The 25,998-nt window shown below is 44.3% G+C and overlaps 1 protein-coding gene across 1 annotated transcript in view; it reads left to right on the plus strand.

Moving 5' to 3' along the window:
• Positions 1 to 14,261, plus strand: part of LOC143766845 (gastrula zinc finger protein XlCGF66.1-like) — a 67,091-nt gene extending 52,830 nt beyond the window's left edge. The window contains exon 7 of the mRNA XM_077254829.1: positions 13,268 to 14,261. Coding sequence (XP_077110944.1) covers positions 13,268 to 14,208 — 941 coding nt within the window. The 3' untranslated portion in view covers positions 14,209 to 14,261. The remainder of the gene's footprint in view (positions 1 to 13,267) is intronic.
• Positions 14,262 to 25,998: the final 11,737 nt, after the last annotated feature.

A 25,998-nucleotide genomic window follows, 5' to 3' on the forward strand; every position in this document is an offset into this window, starting at 1 on the left:
CAGGGCAGTCAGTCTAAGGCGGGCTGTCTAACTCAAATCACCTATGCAGTCTTGGGGGGCAACTTGTGGAGAGGGGCGACTCTAGGGTCCCGGAAGAGCTCCGAGCCTACGCGTCAAACGGGTGCCGTTCCAACCAGAACATCAGGGAGGGACGGAGGATTAGCAGAACATCATCTAATCGAGTTGTGAGGGAACTTAAGAAACAGACACAACAGTTGTGGGGTACTTTCCGTAAGCACAGCAGGGAAGGACTACAACACATAGCGCTAAGAAGGAAGGCACTGATTTCCTCCTGTGAAGAGAACTCTGGAGGTGCCATTGGACCGGCCGGACTTGCGCAGCCTGGAGGACTGTGTTCTGGACTGAGGACCGAGAGACCTTCAGTAAAGAGGTAAAGAGACTGCAACGTGGTGTCCTCGTTATTTACCGCGACCTGCACCCCACAACTGCACCATTATCATCACACTCCATTCCTATAGACTGTGCGCCCCACGGCAGGGTCACGGACCGGGGCCTAGCCGCCGTGACAACCCCAGAGCAGAGACTCACAGGCCCGGTACCAGGTACCCCTCGGCCCTGCGGCAGTGGGGACGCTCCAACTTGGCGTCACGAACAGGATCTACTTAAGCCTGAAGAATCAGGTCATGTGTGCCTTGGAACTGTGATTTATTGTGCTTGGACTGTACTTTATTGAAAGGACTGTGCTGTGCCATTAACCGCCAAAACCGCCGCCATTGCAGCGCTGAGGAGAGGCGCAGGAGAAGAAGAGGGGCGTGGAGTAGGCGTAGACAAGCTGGAGAGCGCGAAGGGCAATGGCCGCCCAGTCTAAGTACTTCTGTGTCCTGAGGACGTGTCCGTCAGCAGCCGAGGTCCACCTCCTGATCCTGTTTGGAGGGTGGAGACCATGGAGACGGGGCCGCCCACGAAAGAGACCGCGGGAAGAAGACACTGGAGAGGAGATAAAGATGGCGACGCCGGAAGCACCGCATGGGAATGATCGGACTTGGAGAGAGGTTGAACAGCCCGATGTGGCCCAGGGTACGCCGTCACTACGAGAGCTGACCCTTGCAGAGCCAACGATGGGCCGACCTCCCCGGGCGCCGTCAGAGGAGTGCATGGCCGCGGCCGAGGCTCGGCGGATCGCTGCCCGCTTGGAGGCCGATGCCCGCGTGATCGCTAGGCTGGGCCAGCCCACGGAGGTCTGCTTGTCTCCAGTGTCCCCTGCTCCTCCAAACCTGGCCGCGGCTGAAAGTGCGCTGCAGACGCAGGGCCTGAAGCTCATGCCAGAGGCTGAACACCTGCGGCGCTTGGTGGCTGCATGGCGAGACTGACCACAACCGGCACCCCAGGTTGATCTGACCACCGTTGCAGAGGTCCCCTTGTCCCACTGGGGTGTAGTGGTCTCCTTTAACCCCCGACATGGACGCGGGGTTATACAAGAGATCGGGGAGCCGCTACAAGTCCACGTAGACCGGGAGGAGGTGGAGCCCTGCGGAGGAAGATTCCCTCGCGACCTGGAGCCAGGTGATGCGGTGACTTACACCAGATGGAGGAGGGCTACGGGAGAGGCCGGCTGGATGGCGCGGGGCGTCCAGCGGTGCGTCGCCCTCCAAGCTACTGCCGGGGCATCAGAGGATAAATCTCCTACTGGAAAAGCTGCAGAACCTGACCCTGAAGAACAACGGAGAACCCGGACCCACCATGTACCTTGGGGGCGTGCCGGAGCCTCGCTGAAAAGAACATCCCGGCGAGGGATCCTGTCGTTGTTGGGGCGGGACCCGATCCTTGAACCAGCAGGACGACCCGTTGGTCTGGTGAGGCCCGGGAGGAAACCACCTTCCTCCCCGAAGAACGAGTAAGCATGGCTGCTTTAAAGATGTACATAGTTCTTAACTGTTTGTTTCCCTGCTTCTTTGTTGCTGCTGAACCCGTCCAGGGTTAACTCTTAAAGGGATCCCTTTGTTGACCTGGGATCCCTATTGTTTGTTTTTGGTTGTTTTCTAAAGTTTTTGCACAAGTTTTTAGTTGAAAAGAACTGCTGAAATCATGAACAGTGCATGATGCGAACTTTTTGTATATAGTTAGCACCTTATTAAAGGTGCTCCCTACTGGTTTTACTTAAAGAAGGACTCTTTGTGAAGATACCACACTGGAACCTTTGCTGAGTATGGACTGGTAGCTTGAGAAGACACGCTACCTCATAGAGACTTGTTCCTCTCTTAAAGGGGATGTTATGATGATATTGCTTTAAGACAGGTAGCAATAATGTTTGACGAAAGAAAGTGATGATAATGTTTACATGAGTAAGTTATAGGTAGTTAACTAGTTAATTGTGAAGAAATGCTGATGATGTTCTCTGAAAAGAAAAAAATGAAAGATAAGCAGAAGGATGCAGTGGGCCCGTAGGGATAGACGTGGTGTCCAGCATGCATGAGAAAGAGAAAGATAATGAGAAGGCTTAGTGTTCAATAGAAAATGTTTTTGCTAATGTTGATAGATAGTTAGGATAGAAGGTAAACCCTGAGTCCTCAAAGGAGTCATGTAGAGATGGCTCAGTGCTCTTAAACTGAAAGTAATGTTATGATCTATACTGTGTATAGTAGTAGAAAAGGCAGTAGGCCCGGTCTGAACGGGGCGGTCCTGCATGGAAAGGAGAGGCAGTAGGTCTGGTGCCGTTGGGACAGGCGGTCCTGCAGATTTAAAGAAGGAGAATGAAAAAGTTAAATTACCTTATAATGTGATTATAGGAAGGTCTTTAGTGGATTCAGAGAGTATGTCCTTAAAGGCAATGTTAAATTATTGTTCAACAATCTTGCACTAAGTAGAATACCCAGTTGGGTAAGAAGAGTTATTTATAGCATGTTGCTATGATATTTAACCATGTTTGTAACGTTCAAGTGTCCTTACCTCCCATAAAGGGAAGCCTGTTCAAGTATACTTATTGTTATTGCACTCAACAAAACTGTATGTCTTTTTGCTAACTTGTATTGTTGTTTTCTTCCCAGTCCCGGAGTACTGTGTTTAACCAGGGGGGAGTGCAGCGCCCCAGAGTCCTGGTCGTTGCAGTACTGTGGCTCCGCCACTATGGGGAGCTATGGTGCGTCTGATGGCACTGAAGGAGTTCATCTGATCAGGTATCACAGACACCAATACATTTCACAGCCGGGCCTCCGGGGGGAGCTAAGGGTGCTATTCATTAGGCCACTCCCCACCATAGTGGGTAAACTGGGGGTCAGGCAGGAAGTTAGAAAAGAAAGCTGACTGGGTTGGAACCGAGCAACACCTTGTGGCAGAGGGTGTTGTAGGGGAAGATACAGTAGGGTCTCTGTCAGGGGTGGGATCCTGACAGAGGCTTGGCAACTTGAACGAACGTAACGGGACCGCGCCTGCTCCGGGTAGCGGCGGTGCCCAAGAAAGGATTAGAAGCGAGATAGATTGTGCTGAGTGAGAAACGAGATCACGCAAAAGGAGAAATACCAGTAGGAGTCGTGCTGTAAGACCGGAGCAACATCCTGCTGAGGCGCACTACCAGTGGCCGGAACGCCGAGGGAGTATCATAACATTGAGCTTCAAGCAATACTCCAAACAGTGGCAGGGCAGTCAGTCTAAGGCGGGCTGTCTAACTCAAATCACCTATGCAGTCTTGGGGGGCAACTTGTGGAGAGGGGCGACTCTAGGGTCCCGGAAGAGCTCCGAACCTACCCGTCAAACGGGTGCCGTTCCAACCAGAACATCAGGGAGGGACGGAGGATTAGCAGAACATCATCTAATCGAGTTGTGAGGGAACTTAAGAAACAGACACAACAGTTGTGGGGTACTTTCCGTAAGCACAACAGGGAAGGACTACAACACATAGCGCTAAGAAGGAAGGCACTGATTTCCTCCTGTGAAGAGAACTCTGGAGGTGCCATTGGACCGGCCGGACTTGCGCAGCCTGGAGGACCGTGTTCTGGACTGAGGACCGAGAGACCTTCAGTAAAGAGGTAAAGAGACTGCAACCTGGTGTCCTCGTTATTTACCGCGACCTGCACCCCACAACTGCACCATTATCATCACACTCCATTCCTATAGACTGTGCGCCCCACGGCAGGGTCACGGACCGGGGCCTAGCCGCCGTGACAACCCCAGAGCAGAGACTCACAGGCCCGGTACCGGGTACCCCTCGGCCCTGCGGCAGTGGGGGCGCTCCATAACAATAAATGGAGCGATCCCAGGAACGAACCGTTCTCTCTTTACGTTCCTCGACAATCCTTTCACTCCTTTTCCCCTACTTATGTTCGGCTCCACTGCACGGTCAGATAGAGCCCACTACACTTATCACAAATAGACAGAATCCTTTTTTTTTTCCGGCTCATGACTGGATAATTACCTTGCACGGGCCGTCAGTCGGGTGCGTTACCGGCTTAATGATTCACTGGCTCATTAATCTCTCTGAACTCGGAATAAATCAACAGGATGAACTAGACCACTAGCACGATGGTAATGCAGATAAACAGCAATCGTACTGGTTGATAGGATACATCTGTTTGTATCTTCCCAGTCTTTCTCTTGATCTTTCACGGGCACTTCATTTAAGCTGCAGCCCACGAGTATGACAGAAGGAATTCTCCTTGGTTCGCTCCAAGCGAGGATATAATGATTATTTTATTAGTGATTTTAAAAATTCCACCACAATCATCACAATTTGTACTTTATTTTTATCAGAACAAGGCAATAAAGAAAAGATAAATCCAAAAGGATAATTTCATTGCTATATTTTATTAATTTTTAATTTTTTATCTTTATTAATTTTGCATTTTAAAATATTATTTAATAAATATAAATTTACATGAATTATGCATAGAAGGGTGGTGGCCGTTTTCATTCATCAGGAATAACTCCTCTTGTAGCGACATGGATAGTGGAGGGAGCAGAATGGGGAGCGCTTATATCCTCAAACAAGTTCTTGTCCCGTCAGTTCGCACACAGTTCCATTTTTTTCTATTTTTTCCCGTTCCGAAAATGAATGAAATTTTACTATATTGTTCATCAATTGTAATCATGATACTAATGATTTATGTACATGTTGAAAATAACTTAATTTTATGAAATACGGCTTTCTTGAACTTTGACACTGTTTGTCACATGTCGGAAGACTGCTTGGCGCCGTCATTTGAATTCTGAATGTATATAAGCGCGGCAATAGTACCATGTGTCATATCTTTCTGTGGAAACTTCCTGAAGAAGAAGCCATGAGCTTCGAAACGCGTTGAATAAACCACCTGAACATCTTATAACTATATCTGGATCCATCATTTGTTGCAGCAGCGCGGATTTTATCCACATTCATCTATTATAACAAGAATGAGAGAAGTAATAAGGCAGGAACCTGCCCAGCAGTGAGATGTATCACATGGATAGGAAAGCCCTCCATTCACATCAGTGTCACATGATAATGATCAAACACATGCAGACGCCATATTTACCCCATGGAGTGTGGTAATGCCGGCAGCAGCCTCGTCAGAGGAAGTAGTCGTGGTCAGGATCAGGTCAGTATTATGCATCACACAGAGATCGCCGTCAGCTGTGACTTCCGCATTGTGGAACACAAGCTGCGTCCTTCCTGCGGTATGGAGCGCATTAGATAGATCTGCTCATACACAACCTGCCCTCTTTATTCTTTCCTGACTTTCTGTGACCGGGGCACACTTGTGACGCTGCATAGGTGACGGAGATCTCTGTGTGATGCAGAATCCGGACCTGATCCTGACCATGACTACTTCCCCTGACGAGGCTGCTGCCGGCATCACCACACTCCATTGGGTAAATATGGCGTCTGCATGTGTGTGACCATTCTCATGTGATACTAGAATCCTAGAATGTTAGAGTTGGAAGGGCCTCCTGGGTCATCTGGTCCAACCCCTGCTCAAAGCAGGATTCACTAAATCATCCCAGACAGATGTCTGTCCAGCCTCTGTTTGAAGACTTCCATTGAAGGAGAACTCACCTCCTCTTGTGCCTGCCTGTTCCACTCATTGATTACTCTAAGATTAGTTTTTTCTAATATCTAATCTGTGTGTTCTCCCATTCAGTTTCATCCCATTGCTTCTAGTCTTTCCTTGTGCAAATGAGAATAAGGATGATCCTTCTACAATGTGACAGCCCTTGAGATATTTGTAGACAGCTATTAAGTCTCCTCTCAGTCTTCTTTTTTGCAGCTAAACATTCCCAAATTCTGTAACCATTCCTCATAGGACATGGTTTGCAGACCGGTCACCATTCTGGTTGCTCTTCTCTGAACTTGCTCCAGTTTGTTGATGTCTTTTTTAAAATGTGGTGTCCAAAACTGGACACAGTATTCCAGGTGAGGTCTGACCAAAGAGGAGTAGAGGGCAGCAATGACTTCACGTGATCTAGACTGTATGCTTCTGTTAATACATCCCAGAAATGCATTTGCCTTTTTTGCTGCTGCATCACACTGTTGACTCACGTTCAGTTTATGATCTATTATTACCCAAGTCTTTTTCACATGTGCTGTTGCTTAGCCCTATTCCTCCCATTCTGTATATGCTTTTTTCATTTTTATTGCCCAGATGTAGTACTTTGCATTTTTCCCTGTTAAAAACCATTCTGTTAGTTGCTGCCCACTGCTCCAGTTTATTTATATCTTTTTGAATCCTCTCTCTCTCTTCTCTAGTATTAGCTATCCCTCCTAGCTTTGTGTCATCAGCAATTTTAATCAGTTTACCCTCAATTCCTTCATCTAAATCAGTGCTCCCCAACTTTGGTCCTCAAGAGCCACCAACAGGTCATGTTTTTAGGATTTCCTTAGTATTGCACAGGTGATTGAATGCTTGCCTGTTCAGGTGATGCAATTCTCACCTGTGTAATACTAAGGAAATCCTGAAAACATGACTTATTAGTGGCTCTTGAGGAGCGGAGTTGGGGAACACTGATCTAAATCATTGATAAAGATGTTGTACAATACAGGGCCCAGGACAGAACCCTGTGGTACCCCACTTGAGACATTCTTCCAACTGGATGTGCAGCCACTTACGACCACTCTTTGGGTCCGATCACTAAGCCAGTTATGAATCCACCTAACAGTTGCCTTGTCCATTCCATGCTTAGTCATTTTTTCAATAAGGATTGTGTGAGATACTTTGTCAAAGGCTTTGAATTCACTGATGTAAATGGAGGGCTTTCCTATCCATGCGATACATCTCACTGCTGGGCAGGTTCCTGCCTTATTACTTCTCTCATTCTTGCACATGATTACATTAGTCGCCATTTTTCATTGTGATCCCTCTGGTGGGGGTCTCTTTATTCAATATCATTATTACATTTTGTATTGTATTGTACATAGAGAATATTTTTTGCCTGCTCACCATTTTTTGTATGTTTTCATATTGTTATTTTTATTTTTTTATTTTTGTCTATTCTCCTTGGCAATTTGTTGTCTTAATAAAGCCTCCAATTTGCTTGTGTTCACAATGTCTTAGCACATTGGTTGCACCAAGCTATGTGAATTGTTTGTTATTTGTGGTGCCCACCATTTTCCATATAAGAATGTGGACTTTGAGAGACATACTGCACCCCATTAGGCCATGTGCACACGTTGCGCATTTTCCCGCGGATCTGCAGCTATTTTCCATGCGGTGTACGGTAGCATGTTAACCTATGGAAAACCAAATCCGCTGTGCACATGCTGCGGAAAAAAACACGCGGGAACGCAGCATTGTTTTTTCTGCAGCATGTCAATTCTTTTGGCGGATCTGCAGCATTTCTGCACCCATAGTCTTGCATTGAGTTGGGCACATCCAGAGCAAAACCACAGATGTAAACAAGATCTGCAGTTTAGCTGCAGGTGAAACGCTGCAGATCGGGAAGAGAGAATATGTGGGCGGTGACTGTATGCGTGTCTGTGTGTGCGGGCGGGTTCTGCGAGCTGTCCGGGGGGGGGGTCTGTGGGATGTCTGGGTGTGTGCGGTGCTGTCCGTGTGTGTGTGTGTGTGTGCAGGCATCGTCCGATGGGACTACAAGTCCCATCCGGCTATGCCTGCTACAGTGACAGTGATTGACACATTAGCCAATGATGGGACAGTAGTAGTCCCATCATCCGGCTAATGTGTTGAATGTAAAAAAAAACAACCCACATACAGTACGTACAACATACAGTACATACAACAATACATACAACATGACATACAGTACATACAACAGTACATACGGCATATGACATACAGTACATACAACAGTACATACAATGTACAATAGTACATACAACAGTACATACAACATATAACATACAGTGCATACAACAGTACATACAACATACGGTACATACATACAACACATACAGTACATACAACATACAGGTACACACAGACATACAGTACATACAACACAGAGTACATAGTCACATCACCTTGATCCCCGAAGCCATTACTCACCTGTAAAAAATATTAAAATAATAAACAAACAATATACTCCCTGATCCGCAGATATCCAATTAATACGAGTGTCCCATGACGATCTCCCGTGGAGAGCTGCCACATCAGCTCATGCGACTGCTCTCCATGGGCTCCGGGATACAATGGCGGAAGGTATCCCTCCGCACTGTATCGCTCCGCCTCTGTGAGAAATAGTTCCTACGCTCACTTGTTGCACTGCTGTGTGGGAAAATTCCCATGCAGCTTTGCCATAAAGTGAGACCAATGAACTCAGATAACCTCTTCAGTGATGCACTGCAGGTGCCATGGTCTCCTGTCAGTGTGTCACTGGAGGCCTATAGAGCGGTTACATCACCCGATGTCACTGTTCTATAGGGGAGATCGTCGTGAGACACTCGTTATTAATTGGATTACGACGGAAAGGGACTATACGGTTGTTTTATTATTTTTAATTTTTTGCAGGAGATTGCGTGTGGTAAGTATGGTGAAATTAAGAATATTAAAATACTTTTTTCTGGCTGTGTCTTTTTTTCTTTTTTTTTTTAACTTTCACTACTATAGGATTAGTAATGGATAGGTGTCCTATTGACTCCTCTCCATTACTAACCGGGCTTAATGTCACCTTACATTAGCAAGGTGACATTAACCCCTTATTACCCCATATCCCACTGCTACAGGGGAGTGGGAAGAGAGGGCCAAGTGCCAGAATTGGCGCATCTTACAGATGCGCCATTTCTGGGGCGGCTGGGGGCTGGTATTTGTAGCCGGGGGGTAAATTTCCATGGCCCCTCTAGGCTATGAATGTCAGCCCCCAGCTGTCTGCGTAGCCTTTCTGGTTATAAAACATAGGGGGACCCCACGTCATTGTTTTTGGGGGGTCCTCCTATTTTAATAGCCAGTAAAGGCTACGCAGGCAGCTGCAGGCTGATATTCATAGCCTGGGAAGGGGCCATGGGTATTACCCCCTTCCCAGGCTCCAAATATTGGCCCCCTGCCATCAGCTTTCCCCCTCTGGCGCAGAAAATTGTGCGGGAGCCCACGCCATTTTTTTCCATTTTTTTTTTCATTAAACGCTCATTAATCAAAATCGGCCTTGCTTATATCTATGGATATATCTATAGATATATCTATAGATGAATATCTATGAATATATCTATAGATATAACTATAGATATAACTATGGATATATCCATCTATAGATATATTTATAGATAGATATATCTGTAGATACATAGATATATCTATCCATATATCTATCTGGCTACTTTTACACATCAGGTTTTTGCCGTCAGTCACAATCCGGCCAGTTGTGAAAAAAGGGATCAGTTTTTTTCCCGCCTGATCCGTTTTTTTCTCATAGTTATATTAGCGCCAAATTGCACCTGATGGCCACATGTTTCATCCGGTTTTTGCCTGATCCATCAAAAAAGCTGTTTCTAGCGGACGGAGAAAAAGTACAGAGAAACGTTTTTTCTGTCTGGCGAAAAAACGCACAGCGATGTATCCAGCGAAAAACGTACGAAACTGGGATGTGAAATAATGAATCCGGCCTCCAAATCCAATTTTTCATGCATGTTTCCATTCAAATCATACATATTTTCCGTTCTCTCTCTAAAAAAAACGGATCAGTTGCATCAGTTTTTCACTATTTGCAGCGGATCCGTTTTTTCAAACATTCGCCGGATCCTGACCGACAGAAAAAAACTGATGTGTGAAAGTGGCCTAACTATCCATATATCTATCTACATCTATCCATAGATATATCTATCCATACATATATCTATAGATAGATACATAGATCTATTTATATATCTATAGATTTATCTATATATCTATCTATCTCATTCCTTCTATCTATAGATAGATATGGGATAGATAGATAGATCTATAGATAGATCTATATATAGATCGATAGATATTATCTATCTATAGATCTATCTGTCATCTATCTATTTAGCTCATTCCTTCTATCTATCTATCTATCTATCCTATTCCTTCTATCTATATCTATCGATAGATAGAAGGAGTGCGATAGATAGATAGATAGATAGAAGAATGAGCTAAATAGATAGATAGATGACAGATCTATAGATAGATAATATCTATCGATCTATGTATAGATCTGTCTGTAGATCTAGCTGTCATCTATCTATCTCATTCCTTCTATCTATCCTATCTATCATCTATCTCATTCCTTCTATCTATCTATCTATCTATCTATCTATCTATCTATCTATCCGATTCCTTCTATGTATCCATCTATCGATAGAAGGAATGAGATAGATAGATGATAGATATAATAGATAGATAGAAGAAATGAGATAGATGACAGATAGATCTATAGATAGATAGATCTATACATAGGTCGATGGATATTATCTATCTATAGATCTATCTGTCATCTATCTAGCTCATTCCTTCTATCTATTATATCTATCATCTATCTGTCTATCTATCTCATTCCTACTATCTATCTATATTTATATCTATCTGTCTATCTGTGTGTAATGGAGTGTGGGTTGGACAAGTGTAAAAGAGGAGGTTGGACAATAACGACATCACAAATCTTTTTTGTTCAATAATACATCTTTATTTAGCTTTCAAAAACGCATACAAAAACGCACCTGCGTTTTCTGCCAAGAGATGCAGATTCAGTGCAGAAAAATCTTCAGGCAAATCTGCAACGTGTGCACATACCCTTATATGGCGTAATTCTTTATGAAAGTCTGAACCAACTCCACATAGTTTTCAGCCTTGTGATTACCACTGCAACAAAACTGTTCCAAGCCCTTTTCTCCATCCTGTTCAGCAGCTTGGTGAACTCATCACATTCTATGATCTTCTTGATTTGCGGTCCGATGAAGATACTAGCCTTGACCTTTGCCTCGGACACCTTTGGAAAGAGGCCTTGGAGATACTTGAAAGCTACTGACTCCTTGTCAAGAGCTGTGACAAATTGCTTGATGAGGCCTAACTTGATGTGCAGTGGTGGCATCAGCACCTTCAGAGGTTCTTTCAGTGGCTCACACTTGACGTTGCTCTTCCCCACAGAGAACTTGGTCTGCTGTGTCCAGTCCTTTCTGTGATAGTGCACCTCAGTGTCACGGCTGTCCCAGAGGGAGGCAAAGGAAATTTTGTGAAACCGCCTTGAAGGCCATCAGGAATTACACCATTTTGAACTCTCCAATGACCTCCCATTCATAGTCGTCATATTTCAAGGCACTCAGCAACATCTTGACACTGGTGTAGTCCTCTTTGAGATACACAGAGTGAGCCATAGGTAGAGACGGGTAGTTGTTTCCATTGTGAAGCAGCACGGCTTTGAGGCTCCGGGATGAACTGTCTATGAATAGGCGCCATTCACTCGGGTTACAGGTGATACCTATATCCTCAAAAAGACCGGCCACATTGTTGCAGAAGCACAACACATTTTCTCGACTGAAGAAGTTGGGAAATGTTTGGTGACACTTTCTCTGATCTGTGGCTTGCACGCTTTCATCCACTGCTTGAGCCTGGATGCCAGAAGCTCAGCATTGGACTTGGTAAGACGAAGGTCTCTGATTAGATCAATTACATCTTTCTGGTTAGGAAATAAATTCCTTTTCTTCTCAACTGCATCTGTGAAAATGTAATCTTGATCTCCAATATCTCCCTCGCTGTCCAACTCGTTGTTTTTTCCTGAAGATGGCTGAACCCTCTTCGGGGGAGTTGGAACAGGCATCTCAGGGCAGTGTGGTACTGGGGCAATGGAAGAAGGAATGTCTGGATAAACGATTTGAGGCGCATTCTTGCCTGTGCAACGTTTGGCAGGATCCACCATGCAGAAGTAGCAGTAACTTGAGTGGTCGGTCGGTTGCCGCCAAACTTGCGGGATAGCAAACTTTATGGCTCTCTTTTCTCCCCTCTACCAACCTGTAACATTGCAGATATAATTTGTTATATACATTTAAAAGCATGAAATTTTATACATTACTTAATACATATTTTACTATAGTGCATTGACATATGTGAAAAGTTTGTCAATTGCAACTCCTTAAACTGTAGTAGATCTAAATCATTGAAATTCTACAAAATAAAGCACTGCCATATAAATGAGCAGCAATTGTTCACCTTACCTTCAAGAGATTTCTTGCAATATTCGCATGTGAAATGAGGTGCCCAAGACTTGTCTTGATCCCCGACAGGCATGCCGAAATATGCCTTGTAGGCCTCGCACATCATACTACATGCTTTCATGGAATACTTTTTCTCTGTTGTCTTTATAAATTGTCCACACACGTAGAAAAATGCATCTGCTGAGCGCAAACCTCTTGATGCCATCTAAAAAAATAATTGCTCTTTAACTACAATTCGTTATTCCCTTACTCAGCAATAACATAAACCGAAATGTTGGTTCGAGTCACCTGTACTTTTATACTTGTGTGACTACTATTGAACAGCCAAGAATGTTCTAAAAAGTTCTAAAAATTTCTAGAAACTTCTAGATAATTCTGGAAAATTGTAGAAACTTCTGCACAATTCTAGCAGTTCAAGAATATTCTAGAAGACTATTCAGTATTGAATACGAATCGAGATTTTTACCGAAAACAGGCAAATTTCAAAATTTCATTTCCCTGATCACAGATGCAAAGTTTTGGTGGAACGACAACTAGTTTCTATTTGTTTTAGGCATAACCGGCTAGGAAAACACACTTTCTACCCTGGAAAAAAAATGTTACATACTGTAATTGAAGTTTTTTACATAGCTTGCCATTTTTATGGACAGTTTAAGTAGAAATGTTCAAAAATATAAAACTCAAGGATATTTTATTAAAAATAATTGTTTTTTTTCTTAGCAGATGACTGTACCAGGAGATCAGAGGAACAGCTGACATCTTCATTTTTTAAATCTGATGATCTTGAGATCCTGCAAGATACAACTGAAGTGAATGCCATTACTCCAGATATATCATCATCCAATCACAGCAAAGATCTGTCATCTGATCCTATGAAACAGGTCCCATCTTCTGATTCATTACTGACAACTAAGGAAAATCAAAGTCACAAAAGAGGCAATAAAAAACAAACTGCTCCTAAAGCAACTAAGTCATTTTCATGTTCAGAATGTGGGAAATGTTGTCACAAGAAATCACATTTTGTTACTCACCAGAGAACTCACACAGGAGAGAAGCCTTTTTCATGTTCAGAATGTGGGAAATGTTTTACAAATAAATCATATTTTGTTAGACACCAAAGAACTCACACAAGGGAGAAGCCTTTTTCATGTTCAGAATGTGGGAAATGTTTTAACTGGAAATCAAGTTTGGTTATTCACCATAGAACTCACACGGGGGAGAAGCCTTTTTGCTGTTCAGAATGTGTGAAATGTTTTAGCCAGAAATCAGATTTGGTTAGTCACCATAGAACTCACACGGGGGTAAAGCCTTTTTCATGTTCAGAATGTGGGAAATGTTTTAAATGGAAAATAGTTCTTGATAACCATCAAAGAACTCACACAGGGGAGAAGCCTTTTTCCTGTTCAGAATGTGGGAAATGTTTTACCAAGAAAATAGATATGGTTATTCACCAGAGAACTCACACAGGGGTGAAGCCTTTTTCCTGTTCAGAATGTGGGAAATGTTTTAACCAGAAAGGGAATCTTGTTAGTCATCAGAGAACGCACACAGGGGAGAAGCCTTTTTCCTGTTCAGAATGTGGGAAATGTTTTAAATGGAAAGCGGTTCTTGTTAGACATCAGAGCAGTCACACAGAGGAGAAGCCTTTTTCATTTTCTTAATGTGGGAAATATTTTACTTGAAAATCAACTGTTAATAAACATTAGAGACGTCACATGGGGAGAAGCCTTTTTAATGTTCATAATGTTGGAATAGTTTTAACCAGCTAATGCAGCTGTTGCTCCTGCTTGTAAAAACTGGCGTACTAATGTAATGCAGGGGACTGTAGCATCGTAGCCTTGCTGTGCTGCGCCCCTGGTGGCATAAACTCATATGAACTCTAGCGTGGGAATTTTTCAGAATATTTTCTCATGCTAGAGTTCATATGAGTTTATGCCAGCAGGGGGCGCAGCACCGCAAGTCTACGATGCTACGTTCCCCTGCTTTCCATTAATTCCCCAGTTTTTACAAGCAGGAGCAACAGCTGCATTAGCAGGCTGCTGGTTGTAAAATTATTTAACCCCTTCTGATGGATTTACAGCGTGGGACATGACTGAGCGCCGGAGAGGTATAGGATATTGTTGCTTTTTTCTTTTACAGAACGAGGGTCTTCAGGTGGATTAAGCTTTCAATAAAGATTTTACAACCCCATGTGTGTATTTATTTCATTAAAATACTTTGTTCTTATTGTGTGTGTATTATTAACCCTTTACTACTTTTGGATTAATAATGGATAGGTGTCTTATTGACTCCTCTCCATTATTAATCAGGCTTAATGTCACCTTACATTAGCAAGCTGACATTAACCCTTTGCTACCCCATATCCCACCGCTACTCGGGAGTGGGAAGAGAGAGGCTAAGTGCCAGAATGGGCGCATCTTACAGATGTGCCTTTTATGGGGCGTCTGGGGGCAGATGTTTCCAGCCGGGGGGGGGGCAATAACCATGGTCCCTCTCTAGGCTATTAATATCTGCCCTCAGTCACTGGCTTTCCCACTCTGGCGGAGAAAATTGCGAGGGAGCCCACGCCAGTTTTTTCCGTGATTTAACCCTTTATTTTAACAGCTAGAGACACCAAATTTTTCACACACACTCTACTAACTTTATTAGTTAGGAATATGTAAAAAAATAAGGAATATGAAATGGTTTACTGTATGTAAACCATGTCTCATATCCTGTCGAGTTTGATAAGGAGTTTGCAAAAGCCGGCAATTGAATTACCGGCTTTTAAGCTACCTAGCTCTGTATTAAATATAAATATGTGTACCGTATATACTCGAGTATAAGCCGACCCCCCCTAATTTTGCCACAAAAAACTGGGAAAACTTAATTATTCGAGTATAAGCCTAGGGTGGGAAATGCAGCAGCTACTGGTAAATGTCAAAAGTAAAAATAGATACCAATAAAAGTAAAATTAATTGAGACATCAGTAGGTTAAGTGTTTTTGAATATCCATATTGAATCAGGAGCCCCATATAATGCTCCATACAGTTTATGATGGTCCCCATAAGATGCTCCATAGACACATTTGCCCAATATAATGCTGCACAAATGTTGATTATGGCCCCATAAGATGCTCCATAAAGATATTTGCCCCATATACCGTAATGCTCCATAAACGTTAATTATGGCCCCATACAGACACTTGCCCCATATAGTGCTGCACAAACGTTATGGCCCTTTATAGTGCTGCACAAACGTTATGGCCCCATATAGTGCTGCATAAATATTATGGCCCCATATAGTGCTGCACAAATAATAATAATAATAATAATTTTATTTATATAGCGCCAACATATTCCGCAGCGCTTTACAACTTATAGAGGGGACTTATACAGACAACAGACATTACAGCATAACAGAAATCACAGTTCAAAACAGATACCAGGAGGAATGAGGGCCCTGCTGCTCGCAAGCTTACAATCTATGAGGAAAAGGGGAGACACAAGAGGTGGATGGTAACAATTGCTTTAGTTATTTGGACCAGCCATAGTGTAAGGCTCGGGTGTTCATGTAAAGCTGCATGAACCAGTTAACTGCCTAAGTATGTAACAGTGAGTTTGTGAGTTTTTACCTGAAGCGACCAGACTGCGAGTGCCAATGCACTGGGATAGATGGAAAGCTCCTAGCCTGTTGCCTGCAATGCAATGATCTGAGAATATGTGAGTGTTACCTTTTCTTCATTTAATCCTTTTATTTTTAAAATTACCTTGTACATATTTGCAATTGTCTCATTTGTAACATCTTTGTAAAATATTTTATAAACACTGCCTAAAAATCATTTATGGAGTATAATATTTAATACTAGTTCGTTCTTCCTGCCCTAAACCGTACCCTGTCTCTGAAGGGAATTACGCTACTGTTTTGGGGTTGCTCCGGACCGTTTAATCGGAGCTGGTGGCGGCGATACCGTGTGCAGACTCTTGGGTGATTGTAGCGACTGCGGCTTGATAATTATTGTTCCTGCCTGAGCGGGAGTAGTTATCGCGTCACTGCAGTCGGCCCAATAGCCAGTACATAGCAGGCAGCAATATTGGCGACTAATTACCCTAGGTGCAGTACCTCATCTGACCTGAGAGTAAGGGGGGCGCCAGAGAGCTGCAAGTGTTAAGGGGAACTGTAAGCGGGATACACAAATCCCTGCAGTTCATGGTATACTGAAGAGCAGTGGGATACCTAAAATAAGCCCCTGCTGTAAACTAAGAGGTCAATAGCCTCGTGTGTGTTTTTTCATCACATTGTGGCAGTGGAGGGATAACTAAGATAAGCCCCCCTGCACATGTGATAGCCGTCTGCTGGTCTAAAGTCACCCCAATCCGTGACATATTGTAGGCAGCGGCTAAGGGATCTTGACAATTGGTGACAGTCACGGTGTGAATCGTGACATAACAAATGTTATGGCCCCATATAGTGCTGCATAAATATTATGGCTCCATATAGTGCACATATGTTATGGCCTCATATAATGCTGCACAAATGTTATGGCCCCATATAGTGCTGCACAAGTGTTATGGCTCCATATAGTGCTGCACAAATGTTATGGCCCCATATAGTGCTGCACAAATGTTATGGCCCCATATAGTGCTGCACAAACGTTATGGCCCCATATAGTGCTGCACAAGTGTTATGGCCCCATATAGTGCTGCACAAATGTTATGGCCCCATATAGTGCTGCACAAACGTTATGGGCCCCATAGATCCTACATACAGACACTTGCCCCATTTGCTGTTGCTGCGATAAAAAAAAATAAATCACATACTCACCTCTCCGTCGCTCAGGCCCCCGGCACTTTCAATAGTTACCTGCTCCTTGTTCTGGTGCGGCTCCGTCTTCTGCACTGACATTCAGCAGAGGGCGCGCACTACCACGTCACCGCGCCCTCTGACCTGAGCATCACTGCTGAAGACGCCCGGAACGAGGAGCAGGTGAGTATCGCACAGCGCTGCGCTCCCCCTCCCCATATACTCACTTGGTCCTGGTGCAGTGCGGTCCCTGCTTCCCCGACGCCGCATCTTCATCCTGTACTGAGCGGTCACCGTTACTGCTCATTACAGTAATGAATATGCAGCTCCACCTCTAGGGGAGGTGGAGCCGCATATTCATTTCTGTAATGATCGGTACCATGTGACCCCTCAGTACAGGAAGAATCTGCTGCTGCCGGCGCCGGGGAAGCCAGGGACCTGCAGGGACTGCGCCAGGACCAGGTGAGTATAATTTCACAGCCCCCGCTCCCCTCCCCTGCGTATTACTCGAGTATAAGCCGAGAGGGGGACTTTCAGCCCTAAAAAGTGGGCTGAAAATGTCGGCTTATACCCGAGTATATATGGTGTGTGTATATATACACTCACTGGCCACTTTATTAGGTACACCTGTCCAACTTCTTGTTAACACTTAATTTCTAATCAGCCAATCACATGGCGGCAACTCAGTGCATTTAGGCATGTAGACATGGTCAAGACAATCTCCTGCAGTTCAAACCGAGCATCAGTATGGGGAAGAAAGGTGATTTGAGTGCCTTTGAACGTGGCATGGTTGTTGGTGCCAGAAGGGCTGGTCTGAGTATTTCAGAAACTGCTGATCTACTGGGATTTTCACGCAGAACCATCTCTAGGGTTTACAGAGAATGGTCCGAAAAAGAAAAAAAATCCAGTGAGCGGCAGTTCTGTGGGCGGAAATGCCTTGTTGATGCCAGAGGTCAGAGGAGAATGGGCAGACTGGTTCGAGCTGATAGAAAGGCAACAGTGACTCAAATCGCCACCCGTTACAACCAAGGTAGGCCTAAGAGCATCTCTGAACGCACAGTGCGTCGAACTTTGAGGCAGATGGGCTACAGCAGCAGAAGACCACACCGGGTACCACTCCTTTCAGCTAAGAACAGGAAACTGAGGCTACAATTTGTACAAGCTCATCGAAATTGGACAGTAGAAGATTGGAAAAACGTTGCTTGGTCTGATGAGTCTCAATTTCTGCTGCGACATTCGGATGGTAGGGTCAGAATTTGGCGTAAACAACATGAAAGCATGGATCCATCCTGCCTTGTATGGAGCATCTTTGGGATGTGCAGCCGACAAATCTGCGGCAACTGTGTGATGCCATCATGTCAATATGGACCAAAATCTCTGAGGAATGCTTCCAGCACCTTGTTGAATCTATGCCACGAAGAATTGAGGCAGTTCTGAAGGCAAAAGGGGGTCCAACCCGTTACTAGCATGGTGTACCTAATAAAGTGGCCGGTGAGTGTATATATGTATATATACATGCCACGTTCAAAGGCACTGAAATCACCTTTCTTCCCCATACTGATGCTCGGTTTGAACTGCAGGAGATTGTCTTGACCATGTCTACATGCCTAAATGCACTGAGTTGCCGCCATGTGATTGGCTGATTAGAAATTAAGTGTTAACAAGAAGTTGGACAGGTGTACCTAATAAAGTGGCCGGTGAGTGTATATATATATAGAGAGAGAGAGAGACTGTATATATGTTTTCATGAATATTTGAGCCCATGGATCCATTCTTTGTCCATTTTGCAAGCCGGCGAGAAAATTTTTCTGTACGGATGCCATACGGAGGTTTATATGCACAAAATATGCAGCCGCACCTTGCCTAAGGATGACATATGGATCACTGTTTTGGGATCATTTCTGCGTATTACGACGGTAAAAAACAGACCGTATTTCCCTATGCTAAGTGTGACCCCAGCCTTATTTGCATATTCTAAAAACAGAATTTGTTTTATAACAAAAACCAATGGTATAGAGAAATTCTCATTATTGCCACCTATGTGCACTAAGATGACCTCACATTGCTGTAGTCTTCACTGACGTCTGTGATAACAGCACAACATATTTTAGTGACCCTATGGATATATGTAATAATAATAATCTTTATATAGCGCCAACATATTCCGCAGCACTTTACAGTTTAACAGTTTCAAACACAAAAGTCATAAGTAAGAACGTTAACAATACAATAATTAAAGCACAATAAGCCGCCCCTGCTCGTCAGAGCTTACAATCTACAATGAGGTGGGGGAGATACAAAGTACAGGTGTGTATTTACAATGATGTATTTACAATGATGGTCCAGCCATCTTCAGGGGGTGGGGGATAGATGGAGATAGTGAATGGGCTAAACATAAAATGACTTTGATTAGTCAACGTGTGAGGCCACTCTGAACAAATGTGTTTTGAGCGAGCGCCTAAAACTATGGAAATTGTGGCTGGTCCTAATTTCTTGGGGTAGAGCATTCCAGAGGATTGGCGCAGCACGGGAGAAGTCTTGGAGTCAGGAGTGGGAGGTACGGATTAGTGCAGAAATTAGTTGGAAGTCATTTGCAGAGCGCAGTGGTCTGTTAGGCCGATAGACAGAAATGAGGGAGGAGATGTAAGGGGGTGCCGCACTGTGGAGAGCTTTGTGGGTGAGAACAAGTACTTTGAATTGTATCCTGTAATGAATGGGCAGCCAGTGTAATGACTGGCAAAGAGCGGACGTGTCCCAGTAACGATTAGCTAGATGGACAACCCTGGCTGCTGCATTAAGGATGGACTGGAGAGGGGAGAGTCGAATAAGGGGGAGGCCAATTAATAGAGCATTGCAGTAGTCCAGGCGGGAGTAGATCAGGGCGACAGTGAGGGTTTTTGTTGTTACCATGGTGAGAAAAGGGTGGATTCTAGAGATGTTCTTTAGGTGTAAGCGGCACGAGCAGGCAAGAGATTGTATATGGGATGTGAAGGAGAGATCGGAGTCAAACATTACACCCATGTCATAACATATATGTACATTCATACCAGTATAATGTCTTATAGGGAGTTTGTAGGCTAAGATGTGGCTGCTTTGAGCTAAAGGTTTACATTATTTCCATGTAAGAGGGTTACTATATGCATTAGTGATAGATTTTTCAATTTGCTAATTGGAGCCATAGAATTGGTAATTTATAGAGACACTGATTTCATGTTTAGGGGTGTACCACCCAGTTGGGCGGTTGAATTTTGCAATTGTATCTTCATCTTTTAAAAATTTATTTATATATGTTTAACTTGTTGATAATAAAGTGACTGAATTTTACTACTAGCATGTGCTTCCTTGTTCTGTTGGGATTGTGTATTGTTGTGGGAAGCGCCATTATTTAAGCCTTTTCGGTGTAGGTGTATCTTATTATTTCTGTACTTTGTTACAGAGTGTACTGGGCTAATATGGATATAAAAACCAGAGACAAAAATTGGTTATCCTGTATAGATACAGTATTTAATGGAGATACTTTGCATAATGATTCTACTAATGGTGGGCAAAAAACAGAATTTAAGAACACTATTAAATATTTATTAAAAAGCAGAACACGCATGTGGTGGAACAAGGCATCATTGGAGAATTAACTTGCCAAGGGATTGATTCCCAGGGGGCTAAGGGTACGTATTATGCCCTCATAGCCGGTTGAGGATACCACGTTCAGGACAAGGTGGGAGGAAACATGTAGTCTGTGCTCAAGATCTTTAATTGAGTTATTGATTGGAAATAATAAAAAGAGCCTAGAGAAAATGGATACAGATATTGAATTAACTAGAACTAAACTACTTGAAAGTCTGCATGCATGCGCAGTGATGTGCTGTATGCTATGCCTACAGTTGGGCAAAGCATAATGCGCAGGCGCAAGAGCCGAATGCACTGCGCAAGTGCAAAAATGAGCGCGATCTGTGCGATTCACAGATCGAGTTACATCAGACACGCCGAGGAGCGGGGGGAGAAACAGTGATTTAACAATGCCCATTTGACCAGACCAGCGTGATTGACAGGCGAAAACGGCGACTTTACTAAGGTATTTTGGCAGCAAAGGTGGGGAAACGGGACAATAAAAGCACTATTGTAAGGCACAGCTCAGGCCCTATTTAATGCTATTTTTAGCTCATATTGAAAAAACGGGGTGACAGGTTCCCTTTAAACTTGGCACCTGTACTAACAGGGCCTGCAGCTCTCCTATACGCCTTGTAGTAGTGACTGCTACTAGGAAGACAGTTTTAAGGGTCAGGATCTTTAAGTTGATGAAGGTTCAAACGGGTCCCGGGTCAGACTATTCAGGACTAGGTTCAAATCCTAAGGAGGGGTCTGGACATGAAGGCTAGGGCGAATCCTATTTGCCGATGTCATGAAACGTCTAACCCAGTGGTGGCCTGCTAAATTCTGATCAAAGAAGGGACTAAGTGCTGACACCTGAACCTTCAGAGTACTAGGTGAGAGTAGGGTTGAGCGAAACGGATAGGACGAATTCAAAAATCGCCGACTTTAGACAAAGTCGGGTTCAATGAAACCCGAACCGATCCTAGTGTGGGATCGGCCATGAGGTTGGCGATCTGCGCGCAAAAGTCGCATTTCGTATGGCGCTTTCAGCGCCATTTTTCAGCCAATGAAGGAGGACGCAGAGTGTGGGCAGCGTGATGACATAGGTCTCGGTCCCCACCATCTTAGAGAAGGGCATGGCAGTGATTGGCTTGCTTTCTGCGGCGTCACAGGGGCTATAAAGGGGCGTGCACGCCGACCGCCATCTTACTTCTGCCGATCTTAGCATAGGGAGAGGTTGCTGCAGCTTCATCAGAAGAAGGGATATAATTAGGGAGGGAAGATTAACCCACAAACTGCATGTGCTGTAGCGATTTCCACTGTCCAACACCACAATTTTTTTGCAGGGACAGTGGAGGCTATATTTTTGTGCATCAGCTCTGTAGCTTATTAGGCTGCCTTATAAGGCTCCCTGATAGCGGCATTGCTGTTTGCACGCTGCTGTGCAAACCAACTGCTTTTTTAAAAGCAAAAATCCTGTTGCTCCTTTCTGCACAGTTATCTTGTTTATTTGTCCTCACTTTTGTGTGCAGCAGTCCTTTTTATTGCTGTCATACTTGTCCTGAGATCATTGTAGGGAGATTGAAATTGTACTACAGTCCTTGTATTTTTTCATATATCTTCCAGCCACTTTCTGCCACTTACATTGTGTTGTTTTATACACTGGGCCTGAGTTTTGGTTCAGTCTCCCCCCCCAAAAAAAGTGAGATTCAAATTCTCACAAAGTGGATATACTTTAGTCCTGTTAGTTTGTCGTATATCAGCCAGCCACTTACATTGTGTTGTTTTATACACTGGGCCTGAGTTTTGGTTCAGTCTCTCCAAAAAAAAGTGAGATTCAAATTTTCGCAAAGTGGATATACTTCAGTCCTGTTAGTTTGTCGTATATCCGCCAGCTACTTTCTGCCACTTACATTGTGTTGTTTTATGCACAGGGCCTGAGTTTTAGTTCAGTCTCCCCCCAAAAAAGGGAGATTTAAATTCTCAACAAGTTTATATACACCTTCCACCTTGTTTTACAGTACCATAGAACGGTTGTTATTTTGGTTAGATTTTCAAAAAAATGAGGAAGTCTGGTGCAAGAGCCCGAGGGCGGTGGTTGCTAGCTGGTACTGATGGTGGTGGTGGTGCATCTGGTGGTAGTGGCAAAAGCACAATAGCACCTAAGGCTGGAGGTGTTGAGCCAGCGTCATCGTCTGGCTACACAAGGCCTCGAAGGCTCCCTTATCTGGGAGTAGGAAAACTTCTTTTAAAGCCGGAGCAACAGGAAAAAGTTTTGGCATTCCTTGCTGACTCAGCCTCTAGCTTTTGCCTCCTCTTCAGAAAGTTCCAAATATAAAAGCAGCGAGTCGTCAGTGGATGCTCCTGGTCAGGAACAAGACGTTTCCTTGTGTCCTTCACCCAAACAAAAAGTGAAGGATGCGTCAAGCGACCCTACAGGTTATTCCATGGAGCTCTTTACACATACCGTGCCTGGGTTAGAAAGGGAAATGGTTAACTGCCCATTACAAGATGAAACGGACATGGAGTGCACTGATGCACAGCCACAGCTAGATTATTATGCTGTTCCATTGACTCAGATCACTACATTGCCTTCGCAGTGTATTGAGCCAGAATCTGACGAGACTATGGTGCCTCGTCCCGAACGCTATAGCACCTTACACGGCGACACAGAGGAAGGTGCACATGACATTGAAGAGAAGGTGATAGATGACCCAGTTGTTGACCCAGATTGGCAGCCATTGAGGGAAGAGGGTGCCGCTGCCAGTAGCTCAGAAGCGGAGGAGGATGATCTGCAGCAGCCATCTACATCACAACAGCTGTCATCTGGCAGGCCCGTATCAGGCCAAAAACGTTTCTCAAAAACAAAAACAGTTTTAGGACAGCGTGGCCATCCAGTGAAAGCAGCACAGCGTGCAATGCCTGAAAAGGTATTCCATAGTAGAAAGAGTGTAGTGTGGCAATTTTTTAACCAAGATCCGAATGATCAGTCAAAAGTTATCTGTAAGAAATGCTCAAAGACCTTTAGCAGAGGGAAGAATCTTCAAAATTTAAATACAACATGCATGCTTAGACATTTAACCAGCATGCACTTGCTAGCCTGGACTAACTACCAAACATCCCGTACCGTTGGTGCACCTGCTCAGAATGAAGGTAGTCAGCAACGCAACATTGCTTCCCTCACTGTAAGCCCACCGGTTAGGACAGCACCAGCAGCAAATGTGGAGGTATCGTTGCAAGGCCAAAGCAGTCAGGGAATCACATGGTTATTGGTAGGAAACACTGTATGTAGGCAAACATCAAGAATACCATCACCAACCCTCTCTCAATCCGCCATGTCCACCACCACCCCCGCTAGTTCCACCATATGCAGCTCTCCAGTCCAGCTCACCCTACAAGAGACTCTCGTTAGGAAAAGAAAGTACTCATCCGCGTACACAGGGTTTGAACGCCCACATTGCTAGACTAATCTCGTTAGAGATGATAACCTACCGGTTGGTTGAAAGTGAAGTTTTCAAAGACCTGATGGCCTACGCAGTACCACGCTATGACCTACCCAGTCAACACTTCTTTGTGAGAAAAGCCATCCCAGCCCTCCACCAGCATGTCAAAGACCGCATTGTCCATGCACTCAGGCAATCAGTCAGTGGAAAGGTGCACCTCACAACAGATGCATGGACCAGTAGGCATGGCCAGGGACGTTACGTGTCCTGTTGTGAATTCTGCTCTTGGGCTCCCTCCGGTGGTTATAAGTGGTAATGTTGTGAGTTCTGCTCTTGGGCTCCCTCCGGTGGTTATAAGTGGTACTGCTGCTCCTTTGGATTTCAGCAGCCATCAGGTGCTTCCACTTATTACCAATTCTGACTGGGCTATTTAGTCTGGCCAGATCCTTTAGTTAGTGCCAGTTGTCCATTGTTTCTTGGTGGATTCACATCTCTTCCTGGATTCTCCTGCTATTCTGTCCAAATCATAAAAGATAAGTCCTGACTTGGTTTTTTGCAGTCCACATACTGTGGACTTTATTGTTCAGTGCATTTCTATGTTTTTTCTTGTCCAGCTTTGTCAGTGTGGATTTATTCAGTCAAGCTGGACGAAGATTTACCCTCCATGCCTTTAGTTAGGTGTGGAGATTTTGGTATTCTCTGTGGTGGATATTTTCTAGTATTTTTATACTGACCGCACAGTACTCTGTCCTGTCTTTTCTGTTTAGCTAGATTGGCCTCCTTTGCTAAATCCTGGTTTTATTTTGCGTATGTTATTTCCCTCTCCTCTCACAGTCAATATTTGTGGGGGGCTGTCTATCCTTTGGGAATTTTCTCTGAGGCAAGATAGCTTTCCTGTTTCTATCTTTAGGGGTATCTAGTCCTCCGGCTGTGTCGAGGTGTCTAGGCCGTGTTAGGAACATCCCACGGCTACTTCTAGTTGTTGTGTTAAGTTCAGGGTCTGCGGTCAGTGCAGGTGCCACCTCCTCCAGAGCACGTCTCATGCTGCTCCTAAGCCACCAGATCATAACAGTACAACTGGCCCACAATGAGTTAAATGCATCTCAAAAGAAGGGAAGAAAAGTGCTGAGCCATTTTTTTTTCTGCAGTCTACTTTGTCTTCGCTTCCCTCTTAATCTCTGGGTGGTTCGGGAGTTTGGTGCTGGCATGGATGTTCAGGGTTTGGCTTCGCGTGTGGATCAACTTGCTGCAAGAGTACAGGGTATTTTTTATTATGTCCAGACTCCGGTTTTAGAGCCTAGAATTCCTACTCCTGATTTGTTTTTTGGGGACAGGTCCAAGTTTTTGAGCTTTAAAAATAACTGCAAACTATTTTTTGCTTTGAAACCCCGTTCCTCTGGTGATCCCATTGAGCAAGTTAAAATTGTCATCTCTCTGCTGCGTAGTGATCCTCAGGACTGGGCATTTGCCCTGGAATCAGGGAATCCGGCCTTGCTTAATGTAGACACCTTTTTTCAGGCGCTAGGGTTATTGTATGATGAACCTAATTCAGTGGATCATGCAGAAAAGACCTTGTTGACCCTGTGTCAGGGTCAGGAAGCGGCAGAATCATACTGCTAGAAATTTAGAAAATGG

The sequence above is a fragment of the Ranitomeya variabilis genome, chromosome 4, assembly GCF_051348905.1.
Source record: "Ranitomeya variabilis isolate aRanVar5 chromosome 4, aRanVar5.hap1, whole genome shotgun sequence".
NCBI classification, from domain to species: domain Eukaryota; kingdom Metazoa; phylum Chordata; class Amphibia; order Anura; family Dendrobatidae; genus Ranitomeya; species Ranitomeya variabilis.